General features: G+C 53.4%; 4 protein-coding genes and 3 pseudogenes across 4 annotated transcripts, besides 9 other annotated features; 6 read left to right on the top strand and 1 right to left on the bottom strand.

Moving 5' to 3' along the window:
- Positions 1-488, top strand: Tc00.1047053506609.93 (annotated as a pseudogene; the record flags this gene model as incomplete).
- Positions 1-3,975: a sequence feature (areas not merged during assembly with more than two copies in the genome that could not be assigned to a particular haplotype).
- On the top strand, positions 975-1,670 carry Tc00.1047053506609.80 (mucin TcMUCII, putative; the record flags this gene model as incomplete). Its single annotated transcript, XM_802360.1, has 1 exon — positions 975-1,670. The coding sequence occupies one exon, from the start codon at positions 975-977 to the stop codon at positions 1,668-1,670; it is 696 nt and encodes a 231-aa protein (XP_807453.1).
- On the top strand, positions 2,245-3,405 carry Tc00.1047053506609.70 (mucin-associated surface protein (MASP), putative; the record flags this gene model as incomplete). Its single annotated transcript, XM_802359.1, has 1 exon — positions 2,245-3,405. One exon carries the CDS (start codon positions 2,245-2,247, stop codon positions 3,403-3,405), a length of 1,161 nt encoding a protein of 386 aa, XP_807452.1.
- Positions 2,521-2,634: a sequence feature (CT-rich).
- Positions 3,976-4,055: a sequence feature (heterozygous, non-Esmeraldo-like haplotype).
- Positions 4,056-4,902: a sequence feature (areas merged during assembly that could not be assigned to a particular haplotype. This can correspond to areas where the two haplotypes were merged or to regions with more than two copies in the genome that were merged during assembly.).
- On the top strand, positions 4,172-4,804 carry Tc00.1047053506609.60 (annotated as a pseudogene).
- Positions 4,903-4,974: a sequence feature (heterozygous, Esmeraldo-like haplotype).
- On the top strand, positions 4,918-5,859 carry Tc00.1047053506609.50 (uncharacterized protein; the record flags this gene model as incomplete). Its single annotated transcript, XM_802358.1, has 1 exon — positions 4,918-5,859. The coding sequence occupies one exon, from the start codon at positions 4,918-4,920 to the stop codon at positions 5,857-5,859; it is 942 nt and encodes a 313-aa protein (XP_807451.1).
- Positions 4,975-13,028: a sequence feature (areas not merged during assembly with more than two copies in the genome that could not be assigned to a particular haplotype).
- Positions 7,188-7,217: a microsatellite.
- Positions 8,201-10,633, top strand: Tc00.1047053506609.30 (trans-sialidase, putative; the record flags this gene model as incomplete). Its single annotated transcript, XM_802357.1, has 1 exon — positions 8,201-10,633. The coding sequence occupies one exon, from the start codon at positions 8,201-8,203 to the stop codon at positions 10,631-10,633; it is 2,433 nt and encodes an 810-aa protein (XP_807450.1).
- Positions 10,757-10,844: a sequence feature (A-rich).
- Positions 11,614-11,634: a sequence feature (AT_rich).
- On the bottom strand, positions 11,645-12,919 carry Tc00.1047053506609.15 (annotated as a pseudogene).

The raw sequence follows: 13,028 nt of genomic DNA, 5'->3' as shown, positions 1-13,028 counted from the left end.
GCTTGGAGCTGAAACTGTTTGTGGGTGATGTCACGAATCCCACGGGTGGCAGGCAGAGTGGACGGATCGAATGGGGCGACCCCAAACCACTCCCGAAACTGATCTCTTCTGCTTCTCACAAGGCTAATGGACGGATTTCATTGCTTCTGGTGGCGCAGGTGTTGTGATGGAGGATGGCATACTTGTGTTTCTTCTGATGGCGGTGAATGAAGCGGAAGACGTTTGCTCCATGATCATTTGCTCGACGGACAGCGGCAGTGCCTGGTCGCTCCGTGAAGACATTTCCCCCTGCGGAATGCCTTAACCCCGCGTCACCGAGTGGGAGGGATCACTTCTCATGATGGTGACTGCGAGAATGGCCAGAGGGTGTAGGCGTCGCGTGACATGGGGGCAAAGTGGACGGAGGCCATCGGGGCACTCTCAGGCGTGTGGGGCAACGCACGATCAGGAGTCTCTCAGAAGGAAAGCCTGCGTGTGGAGTGCGCTGAATATGAACGAGGGCCAAAGGCAACCGAATTGTTTTGTAATGAATATTGGCTGCACTTCCCGTGGATCAACGATCCACGTGGTGTGCGGGGATCTTCTTTTTTTATTGTTACTTTGCTTTTGTGTTGCTGTGTGCGCTGCACTTCCTCGTGTGTGTGCGCACCCTCCGTGAGGGGTGAAGACACGACGGACCGCTCTCGCCGTATGTGCATGCGGTGGAGTCTTGCGTGCCGCTCCTGTTTGCTTCTCCCTCTTCCATCTGTGTGTTGGTGTTGCGGCAGGGCTGTGTGTGTGTGTGTGCCTGTTGCCGTGGATTGGAGTGTGTGTCGTGCGTGGTGTGCGGCGCACGGTGCATGCCTGGCTGCTGCCCTCTCCTCATGTGGTGTGCCCTCTGTGTGTGTGTCTGCCGCACCTCTCTTCTCCCCTGTTGCTCTCCATGTCCCTCACTGTGCAGATTAGCTCCACACCAATGAACGACCACACTCACGATGATGATGACGTGCCGTCTGCTGTGCGCCCTGTTGGTGCTCGCCCTGTGCTGCTGTCCGTCAGTGGGCGGGACAGAAAGTAGTCAGGATCCAGTTAAGGACAGGCCCACTCCTTCGGTTACTCAGCCACAGAGAACAGGTGTTTCAGGGGCAACAAATGCGTCCACGACGTCAAGTTCAGCAGTTGCGGCCGCTGCGTCACCGGGAAAAAGTGAACAGTCCGATACGCAAGGGGTTCCAGGTGCGGGACAAGCTCCGTCAGAGCATCCAAGTAGGGTGACCGCTCCGGCAGGAAGTCCAGATCCAACAATTTCGGTGTCTATTACAAAAAAGGGGCCAGGTGGGTCCGTTAGTTCAGGGAGTCCAGGTCCGGTGGCCGATACGGTACAGAAAAATGGTGACAAGGACACGACAGAGTCAAAAAGTGGCAATAATCCATCCACAGACCAAACAAATACGAATGCCGACGATTCGGCCGAGAAGACCACGGCGGCTACTACCACTACTACGACAGCCACGACGACGACCACTGCGCCAGAGGCACCTAGTACTACGACTACAGAAGTACCAACCACGACGACCACCCGCGCACCGTCACGTCTTCGCGAAATCGACGGCAGCCTCAGCAGCTCTGCGTGGGTGTGTGCCCCGCTGCTGCTCGCCGCATCCGCGCTGGCGTGCACCGCTGTGGGCTGAAGAAGTGTGTGTGTGGGCTGTGCGTGCCAGCACTCAGCCACGGGGATTTGTGTGCGTCTGTTGTGGTCCGATGTAAATAAATAAGAGAAAATAATGATTGTATTTTGCTTCCTTTGCTTCTGATGCCCTGCTGTGTGCTCCATGTTGCTGCTCCCTGTATCCGTCACGTTTAGCGCAACCCAGTCACACTCATATGCACGACACGCACACAACTGTTTGCGTGGAATCACATGAGGATAGGTTTATGCACACTGGAGCCATACTGTGCAGCCCCTTGTTTTTTGTGTGTTTCTACATTTTTTACTTTATTGCTGTTTGTTTACCTGTGTTTTGTTTTTGATTGTTTTGCGTGTTTTCGCTGTTTACTTGCTGCGGGGCGTTGTGTGTGTTTTTGCCCTTTCACTGATTTCAACTGCCTCATGGTGTGTGTGCGTTGCTGCTTCTGGGCTGCTGCCATTTGTGACTGTGTGGTGGCTGTGTGTGGTGTAGTGTTCGTGTCTTTCTTTTTTTGCTTTCACTCTGCGTTGATGTGTTGTTAGTTTGTGCTGAAGGCTACACGCAAGTGAAAGGAGTGATGATGGCGATGATGATGGCTGGCCGTGTGCTGCTGGTGTGTGCCCTCTGCGTGCTGTGGTGCGGTGCCGGCTGTGGGGTATTTGCCGATCAGGATGAGGAACTTTCTACCGAGAGTCCTGGTGGCCGTTCGAGTGGTGGAGATCCTCTGGAAACACAAGAACTTGAAAAGCCAGTCCTACACGGCGCAGACTCAGAAATACAGTCACCAGTGGTGGAACAACCACAATTGAACCATCCACAAGATCTACGCGGCGCCGCAACGGAATCTTTGGGGGAAGGTGTAGAAGAAGTGGAAAATGAAGTAGAAGATGATGATGATGAAAAAGGAAGAGGAAAAGGCAAAGATGGAAAAGACACAAGAACTACGGAAAAAGCAGAGAAACAAAAAAGTTTAACGAAAGATCGGGGAACATTGCAATTAACATCGCAGCCAGAAAGAGGAATAACGCCAGCGCCACCACGTGAATCACTACAAGTGGAAGGAGAAGAAGGACCACCAGCATCAGGAGGAGACTCACGCCCACGAAAACCGGCAGCAACACCATCGGCACCAGAACTATTGTTAACATTGACTTCAATCGAAGGACAGGGACAAGGAACCCCGTCAGAGACTCCACCTGGACCAACAACAACAACGACAAATGGAAAACCAGCAGGAGAAGCAAGCCCAACAGCGTCAACAGGCTCCCAGACTGCAACTGAGACAACAAGCACGACGTCACCGTCAAACGCTAAAGTGGCGCTAGGAGCTGCGGAAAAACCTTTAGGGAATCGTGTTCCAAACCAACAGAAAGAAGAAACGGAAACACCAGATTCGATGAAGGATGCACCTACAAGTCATCCGGCGGAAACAAAAGCAACATCCATATCCACAACTGGGAGTGGTGGAGCCCAGAAAAATGAGGACAAAGTTGATAACGGTGATCAACGGCCTAACAGCAAAGAACCACAAGACGGACTTGAAGATGGAAATACCGACGATGCTCCCACAGCCAGTGAGGTCGAACCACAAACACCAGAAACAGACACCACTCAAAAGAACGCTACATCTAAGTCTGGCGACAGTGACGGCAGCACCGCGGTCTCCCACACCACCTCCCCTCTTTTGCTTCTTCTTCTTGTTGCGTGTGCGGCTGCTGCTGCGGTGGTGGCCGCGTGAGAGTGAGTGAGAGAGCGCCATGCACCGCCCGCACACACACTCGTCTTTCACTCACTCTCTGTGTGTGTCCCCTTGCATGGACTCTCGCCCTCACCTCATCCCACGAAGCACACACATAATGTGCCCATTGTATATATTGCATGCACACCCATGCAGGCCCGTTGGTGCTCTCTTTTGCACGACACGCACCGCTGCCGTCCTGCCTGGCTGCATGGGCGGAGCACCGTAACTGCTTCTGTTTTGTTTTTATTGCATTGAGTGGGCGACCTCTCTCTCTCTCTCCCCCTGTGTGTGTGTTTTGCTTTACGGGAGCAATGAGAGTGTGTGCGCTGGTCGTCCCGCGCTTCGGCTTCTTGTTTTTTGTTTGTTTTACTTCTGTTGTGGTTGAGTGCACCCACTGCATTTTCATTGATTGGTGGATCGCTCAAATTGCGGATGGATGACTTTTCTCTTTTGTGTTTTTTTGTTGTTTCTTCCCACGCAATCAGCCTATGTTGGTTTAGCAAGCCACGAAAAATTTGCCCAACACCCACATCAATCGTTTATTCGCTCTACACCCCACAGTAGACCGAGACGCTGGTGCTGCTGCATGTGATGAAGTTTTTGGTGTGATTGCCAGCGGTGCTTTGCTTTCACTTTGACGTACTCTTGATTCTTTGGCTATGTGATGCGTGCCGACGGCGCGAACTTGATAAAATTTGTTGTGAGAGACGTGATCTTTTTGGAGCAGAGGGTGCGCTGCAGACATACACTGTCATCGGGAGGAATTTGTGGGCGACCATCCGCATCAACGTATCCAGAAGGGACATGGATGATACCAGGAAGTATTGTATTTCAGAGCGGTATTACACAATGAATTTGTTGACTGAAAATTGCCACTGTGAGGATGGTGTTCTGTCCTCTGCACACGGGGACATTCTCGAGAATGAAGTTGTCCCTGCTGCTGTCAAACTGCATGCGGATCGTCTGCTCGTGCAGCCACTGGAGCGTCCGTTGATTGTGCCCCCATTTGACACGGGCAGCGTTTGCAGTCGGTTCACTGTGCCTGCTGAGCATCGTTGCGCTGGTGTTGCCAATTCTGACATGGTGCTGTGCGTGGCTGCGGCGCTGGTGCTGTGTGGGCACTGCCGTGCGCCACGCTGGAGGATGGCTGTTCCGTCGCTGGCGCCATGAACATTGCCCGGCCGTTTTGTTTCATGGAGACCTTGTCACCCGCATCGCCGCGCACCTGTTGGTCCATGCTCTCGGATTCACCTACCCGCACATGGCAGGCCGCAGCATGGTGGGGAATGTTGCTGGTATGCGTGGCAGGGCGCTATCGGTGGTGTTGCACTCGACGACTGCCGCGATGGCAGTGAGGGAGCACCACGACTGCGACGACATTGATGGCATGGAGCTGTTGCTGGCCGCATTGGCTGACCTGGGATGCATGAGGGTGAACTGATAGATGGCGGTGCCGACGCGTTGCGGCAGGAAGTCGGGCTGCTGCAGAGGAATTGATCCGCACTGAAAATGAGTGAATATCGCCAAATGCTCCGTGAAGTGGGTGTTTTCGTCAAACACTGCGCGTCGGATCGGTATTCCAGTGGTTGCTGTTGGTATATTATCCATGAAATGTCAGCAAAAAGCCCTGTGGACAGTTGCCCCATCACTGATCCCGCACTGAATCTGAGGGATGCTGACGCTGTTATTTGGGGGGGAGAATATTTGTCTGCGAGGCCCGGGGATGAGCCCTCTTTGTGGTTTCTGGACAGGCTTCCCACCAACACAACCGATGCGAGGGACACGGAGGCGACACATCTCGGTGCTGCCATGCATGCGGCATTGGGGCGCCTCGGCCTGCAAGTGCGTCTGAGAGTGACTGAAAAGGGCGGCGTTTTTTGGGTCCCATGCACGGACGGGGCGACGATTACGTGGGCACTCGACCGTACGATGAGGGAAACGTCATTTGTCCTGACCACGCGGAGGTGTGCACGATATCCGCCACTGGCGGCAGCCTTCCTGCAGTGGTTCCGTGGGACGGCGGGGAGAGGGTGTGGAGCAGGACGGTTTCACCGGCATCTACCGAACAAGTTTTGTCAGGGGCATCCGTCCCCGTTGCGGAGAGCATTGATCCCGGCCGCGGCACCCCACCGAAGGATGTCGACTTGGCTGCACCCCAGGAGCATCAGTCGCGAGAGGAGAAGGAAGTCCATCCGGGATGCCCCGACAGGCAACGGGGTGATCTCGCCCAACGACACCGCGGGTGCGCCGCAGGAGGCGGAGAAGAAGAGCGATCTTCCGGACAACGACGATGTGGCCGCCGATGGTGTGACGTCTGTTGTGGGACAATCATTAGGAGATAAGGCCGTCAGCGAAAAGGCCGGTGGCAGTGCCGCAGCCACGGGACCCAAGGGCCCTGATGCCGCTGATGATGCGCAAGGGCGCCGTGGATCCTCCGCCGAGGGAGGATGAAGCGGCGGTGGGCGCGGGGGTTGCGAGGCAGACCTGACAGACTTTCCGCCTCCTATCCACGGCAATAACAGTGCGGCTGCTGATTTTCCCTGTCCGCTGTTTCTTCTACTTGCCGCTGCCGCCGCCGTACCAACACTCTATTGAGTGGCTGCATGGATTCCGTTGCACGGCGAGGCTAATGCGGTTGCGTCCTGCGTGGCCCGCACTTAGCAGTGGGTGGAAGAGAGAAAAGCCTATATTAATTGATATGTCCCTCTCAGTATATATATACATATATACGCTCTGCTTGTCTCTATGCTTTGCACCAGAGAAATGCTCTATACATTCTTTTTCTTTTTTTTTGTGTGTGTGTTGGTCGCTTATGTGGCGGCACCACACGTGTTTTATTGGGTTTGGGGGTAACAAATTGTTTTGCTTATTGTGAAGAATGCCGTGGGGTGTTTGTGTGCGTGTGCGAGGGATCTGTGTGGGTTTTGATTTTCTTGTTTTTATCTATATTGCTTTTGCATTGTGTAATGATCCTTTGCTTTTCCCATTATGTGTGTTTTGGGGTGTGCGGTAAATGAGGCGTGTGGAAGAGCAAAACATCGGTGCGTGGCGTGGTGCTGTCCTGTGGTGTGCTTGCTGTTGCGGTGGCATAGTGTGGTGCTCGTTGTATTACTCCTGTTGCGTTCGTTTCTGGAGTGTTGCTAGGCCACCGGGAGTGGATGCCTGTGGACGCACACCGTGCATTATGCGTGGCATTGGTGGGAGGGGAGACTGACATAATTGGCGGGATTCAGTAAGGCGCATTTTTGCCCACGGACCCTGCAGCTGCAGCAGCCTGAGTGGCGCTTTGCATATGGAAGTGTGGATTGTTTTCCTTTTGCGAGGCTTTTTTTACTGGTTGTCATTTTCCGCTCGGATACTGTGCCCGTGGCAGCTGCATTGGCATCAAAAGAGCCGTGTGTGTGTGTGTGGAGATTCCTTGATTGAGCGCCTGCCTTACTTCTCTGTTCTGTCAACTGATTGTTCTGTATGCCGGCCAAACGGTTGACGTGACGTACTGCCGACGGCGGGGTCCACGTGACATGATGTTGCGTCGCGTGCTTCGGCGCGGGTGTGTGATGTCTGCAACAGTCGTTGGGCGGTTGCCTGTTGGGTCGTTGAGGGCGGCGTGGCGACTGGTGCGGATGGACCCGATTGTGTGCCGTGGCTGTTCGTGCGAGGGTGCTGCTGGAGGGAAGAAGGCGGCGGAGCGATGGACTCCCGAAGAGTGTGTGGGCGAGCAGCCATGAAGGTTGGCGAAAGGGAATTCACTGCCCTGTGAGTTGCCGTGTGTGGTGTTGATTATTATTATTATTATTATTATTATTATTTGCGTGTTGGATGTGGCCGCTGTGGGGGAAAGCCTTGTTTTTGCTTTTTTTTTACGCCGGTTTGGCATTCTTTTCTGCGCCGTCATCTCTGTGTTCCTGCCGCACCGTGGCGTCTTCTTTTCTTTCCATTGGGGGGCAGCTGCGGGAGGGTTTTAAAAGCCATGGAGTTGTGCGCCGTGCTGTCCGGTGTTTCATTGTTGCCTGTTTTTCCTGCGTGCACGCGTCACCGATGCTCATGACAACAACCCTCATGTAAACGCCACCCCTTCTCTTCCATGCAGCCGCTGCTGATTTGGGTGTGTGTTCTTCTCATCCTTCTCTCCGTGCCCCTTCCTAGACAGTATGTGTAGCCGTGATGAATGTGATCACTGGCCGCCTGCTGTTGCTATGTGCCCTCTGTGTGCTGTGCTGCGGTGTCTACGGTGTTGGCTGTTCTGAAACAAGTTTAGCTGCTCCGGTTACTGGTGTGTCTGGTAACGGCAATAATCTTCGAAGTGAAAACAAGACCATTGGTGGCACTGGAAGAAACAACAGTAAAACGACTGGCGGCAGCGCGTGGGTGCTGTGAAGGGCGGTCGTGCTTTTTTGCATTTTGCTGGTTGTGTTTTTTGTGTGAACGCTGCTCGGTGTGCGCTGAAGTGTAACGAGTAACGACGCACCCGCCGTGGCTCCTGCTGCTGCTGGTGGTGACCGTCGCTGTGTGTTCCCGGTGCAGTGTTCTTCCATCTTCTGTTCCGTGTGTCTGTGTGCGTGAGTTGTTGTTGTTGGGAGTGACTGCGGCGGGGATGATGGTGCCACTCACTGTGGGTGAGTGGCGGTGCTTACTCTTTCACCCATATTTTATTAGCCTGTTTTTCTTCATTTCTGTCACTCTCTTACGAAGAAAGCAAACAAGCGCTAAACGCTACTGTGAAATTCGAAGGCTCTGAAAGGATCAACAACAACAGCACACACACCGTCCACACACACACACACATATTTGTATGCACTCACGTGTTGCTGCAGTGAAGGCACCCCGCACACACAACCGTCGCCGCGTGACCGGATCCAGCGGAAGGAGGAGGGAAGGAAGAGAGAGTGAGCCGCAGAGGCCCAACATGTCCCGGCATGTGTTTACTTCCGCGGTGCTGCTTCTCGTCGTGATGATGTGCTGCAGCACTGGTGGAGGTGCACAAGCTGATGAGCCAGCGTCAGGTGCGGAATCTTCACCAAAGCCATATTTTGATTGGAGGGATAAGAATGAAGAAAAAACAGTGAGCTCGCTCCGTGTTCCGAGTCTTGTTGAAATGAATGGTGATGTGTTTGCCGTTGCCGAGGCGCAGTGCACGGAAGTCAGTAAGAGCGGTTTTACTGGGATTGCCTCGGAGCTCCTGGAGTTGAGTGATGAGTCATCAAAATTGTTGGATATGAGTAAATTGAAGATCCAAGCACCGGATGAATGTCATTTCAACGATGGGAAATGCACCTGTCAAAAACAGGAAGATGCCGTTTCCCAAAGTGACACGAAAGTACATGTGAGCCGACCAACAACAGTTGTGAATAGAAGAGATATTTACATGCTTACGGGAAAATACACCAGTGAAAGTGCTGCCGCTGCAGTTGCTGCTGCCAATACAACTGATGGGGTTCAATGGGGACTTTTGCTGGTGAGAGGGAATGTCAGTGTTGAGGAAGGAAAGGACAAAAGAATTTATTGGAGAGATACTTACGGTCTACCGTGGGGTCTTTTTGGCAAACAGGACTCCTTGACAGGACTGATTGGCAGCGGTGGATCGGGCGTTAATATAAATGACGGTACGCTTGTGTTCCCAGTGGAAGGGACGAAGAGGAATAATGGGAAGACCGTTTCGCTGATCATATACTCCTCAGACATTGCGAGTTGGACGCTGTCGAAGGGGATGTCTGCCGATGGCTGCGGTGATCCCTCCGTCGTGGAGTGGAAGGACAAACTCATGATGATGACTGCGTGTGATGATGGCCGCCGCAGAGTGTACGAGTCCGCTGACAAGGGGGAATCGTGGACGGAGGCACTCGGGACACTCTCGCGCGTGTGGAGCAGCAAACACAAGGGGCCTGCGAAGGGCGTTACAAGCGGGTTCATCACAGCGACGATTGACGGTGTTGATAATAACAGGGATGTGATGCTCGTTACTCTGCCGGTCTACTCCAAAAAAGAGAAAAGTGGAAACAACAATGGAAAGAGTGTACTCCATCTTTGGGTTACGGACAATACGCACATTGTTGATATTGGGCCGGTATCCGATGATGAGGACGCTGCCGCCAGCTCCCTGTTGTACAAAAGTGGTAAAGATGGTGATAATAAGAAGGAGGAGTTGATTACACTGTACGAGAAGAAGAAGGGCGATGAGGATACAGCATCACTCGGTATGGTCTCTGTGCTTCTGACTGCGCAGCTGAAGCGGGTGAAGGAGGTGCTGACGACATGGAATGAAGTGGACAAACGTGTCTCCAAGCTTTGCCCCACTTCAAGTGCTACGGAGGACACCTCATCTGGCACTGCCTGCGGCGCTGTTAAGATCACGGATGGGCTGGTTGGCTTTTTGTCCGGCGACTTCTCTGATGGCACATGGAGGGACGAGTACCTCGGCGTGAACGCCACAGTAAGGAGCGGTGCAGCAGCGGCCACAGGGCCTGTCGATGGCGTGACGTTCACGGGGCGTGGTGCAGGGGCGGTGTGGCTTGTTGGCGACATGGGGCAGACTGTGCCGTACTACTTTGCGAACTACAAATTCACTCTTGTGGCGACGGTGTCCATCCACGGTTTGCCAAAGGACGGAGATAACTCCATTCCATTGATGGGTGCGAAGGTGAATGATGGCGATAAGAATACTGTACTCCTGGGACTGTCGTACAACAGAGAAAAGAGGTGGGAATTGTTGCACAGTGGCGGAAAGACGTCGGAGCACAGCAGGACTTGGGAGAAAGATACAACGTACCAAGTGGCCATTGTGCTACAGAATGGCATCCAGGGCTCCGTTTACGTCGATGGTCAGCGTGTGTGTGAGAGTGTGCAAAGTAACTGGGAAAATACAGAATCGAAAGGGATCTCTCACTTCTACATTGGAGGGGATGGAGGCAATGCAGAGAACACAGGGGGTGACGAAGGTGTATCTGTGAGTGTGACGAACGTCCTGCTGTACAACCGCCCGTTGAGCTCCGAAGAGATTGCAGGGCTTGCCAAAAATAAAATTAATATTCCAAAGCCAGTGGCTGCGCGTACTTCTTCACCTGCTGTGTCTCGCCCGAAGCGCTCTTCTGAATCCTTGACGGGAGGAGCAACGGGTGTCGGCACCGCTCGTCACTTTGCGGCAAATGGTGATGGCAGCACTGTTTGCGGAAGCGGACTGCTGCCGCTGCTCCTTCTGCTGGGACTGTGGGGATTTGCGGCTCTGTGAGGAGTGACTGGCTGCCGCGTGGGACACTTGCGCCCTCCCCACCACAGAATTACTTTCCCATGGGAACGAATTTCTTTCATAAATCCTTTTGTGTGTATTTTAAATTTATTTGCTGTTTGCTACTTTCTTGTTTTTTGTTTTGCGTGTTTTTTTTACTTTTTTTTTTTTTTTGTCTCTCACTCCCCCATCCCTCTTTTCTTTTTTTGCTTTTGGGGGCAATCACTATGGACGTTTTTTCTTTTTTTTTATTCTTCCCTCCTTTAATTGTTTCTTCTGCACTCTTCCTGCGAGGGGTACCGTGTGTTTCCCGCCCAACTGCTCCACTCGCACACCCACCGACACGCTCATGACGACGGCCCTGTGCGCCTCGCCTGCTGCACACATGAGGAGGGGCCGCGACGAACGGCGCGCTGAGGGAGCCGTGAAGTGTGGGCGTGCGACGAGGGCCTGTGGGGCGGAGCACACATTTCTTTCCGTCTTGTTTTGTTTTCTTTTTTGCGGCCAGGGCGGGCAGACACCCGCAGCGCCACACACACACAGCCACACCCTGCCGCCGTGTTTTTCTTTTCTTTTTTGTTTTTGTGTTCATTTCACGCGCTGGCAGTCCCGTCAGCATTTCTCTCCCTCCTGATGATTTTTTTCTTTTGCTGCGCTCACTCTCCCGATGGAGAGACGCGACTCCCGTCATGTCTGCGTGCTTCTCTCAGTCCCCCCACACACACGAGTGACTGTGCTCTGCGGGCCGCACTCACGCACGCCGATGAGAGGGCTGAGGGGAGCAGCAACACGCAGATGATCCCGTGAAATATAAACGATGTGCGGACACATGGAGGGTCAGACGGTTGAAAGACATTTAAATATCTTTTAAAATTTTCTTTTGCCCGCAAAATATATACAGACAGTTTGGTGTGGCCACACGGCAGCCAGGCGACTTCTTTTTCTTATTTTTAAATTTGTGTGGAACAGTAATGGAAGATTTCTTTTTTATTTATAATTATTTTGTGTGATGGGGTTTATATAAGACGAAGGGGACGGTTCTTTTTTTTTTTTTTTTGGATAAATCTTGTGTGGATTGCCACTGCTTGGAATGCAGTGCAGTCATGAGTTTGAGCGGTCTTCTTCTTGTTGTTTCCGCCATGCGTCTCTGCTGTACATTTTTGTGCGTCTCTCCACACACTCTGCTTTCTTTTTTTTGCTTCTTTGCTTTGTGTTTCTGCAGGCACACACAACCACACACAAAAGATGCACATTGCAGTGGATTTGAGTGCTTCTTTTGCAGTGCATGCTGGCAGTTGCGTGTGGCGGCTGTTGTCTTCTTCCGTGGCCATGAGGAGAAGTGAGGAGGAGGGAGCGCGCAGCCCGAGTCTCCTTTCCTGCGGGTGTGGTGCACCGCGTGTGGCTGCGTTGAGTTGGGCTCCGTGTCCCACTGAGGGCGGGATGGCTGGAAATTTTGTTGCCGCGTCATGGATGGATGAGGGTCCGCTGGCGCGTGTGGCTGGTGTGGTGGGTGCCTGCTCCGTGTGCGTTGTGTGGTGGCCGCGGGGTTTTGCCATTTCCCTGGGGCTGTAGAGATGAGCTGGGGGGAGATGGTGGTGGATGTCTTCTCCTCCTGCATAGTGGGTGGCTGCTGGCGTTGTGTGCCTTCCTTGCGTGGATGCCGTCTCGTGGTGTGTGAAGTGTGCGGCTGGGCCTGCTGCCCTCTCCTCATGTTGTCTGCTCTCTCTCGCTGCATCCGCTGCACTCCGTTCCTCTCCCTCTTGTTCCATTCTTTTCCTTCTGGCTCACGGATCAGCTGATTGACTCCAGCGACTCCACTACGGGTGACGATGGCTGCGATGATGACGATGGTGACGGTGCGGCTCCGTGTGGTGCGCGCCGTGTTGGTCCTTGCGCTTTTGTGCTGCTGCTGGGAGTCCTGGAGATGTATCTGGTGCTGCGGATGCGGTGGTTGTGCCGGTGGATGTGTCGTGTGCTCCGAGTGACGGCAGCCTGAGCTATCGTGTGCGTGTGTGTGCGTGGAAGAAGTGTTCTGCAGCCAGTGTTGAGGCTCAGTATGAGAATTATACTTTCAGTGGCTTTGGTGTGCGCATGCATGGCAGAGATGGTGAGCTGGGTGCTGTGTGCCATGTGGCCAATGCGGTGCACACATGTAGCAACTGTGCTGCCAGCTGTGCAGCGAAGGAGGAAGGGGCCACCGTTGCCTTCACGATGAATGTGACGACAAATAAATACGCCGGCCCTTATGAATTGTGGCGGCGACAATTTCCTCCCGATGGAACCATCCATCCGACTGCACGGAGCAGCGATGCTGACCGGACGGGCATCTGTCAGTTGCCGCCACCCCGTGAAGGGAAGGATGACACAAAATCTGGTGGACAACTGCGCCGCAAGTTAA

Source organism: Trypanosoma cruzi, genomic scaffold, assembly GCF_000209065.1.
Source record: "Trypanosoma cruzi strain CL Brener 1047053516663 genomic scaffold, whole genome shotgun sequence".
Taxonomy (NCBI): Eukaryota; Euglenozoa; class Kinetoplastea; order Trypanosomatida; family Trypanosomatidae; genus Trypanosoma; species Trypanosoma cruzi.
Note: the sequence above shows the minus strand (reverse complement) of the source record. Positions and strands in the feature narration are given on the sequence as shown.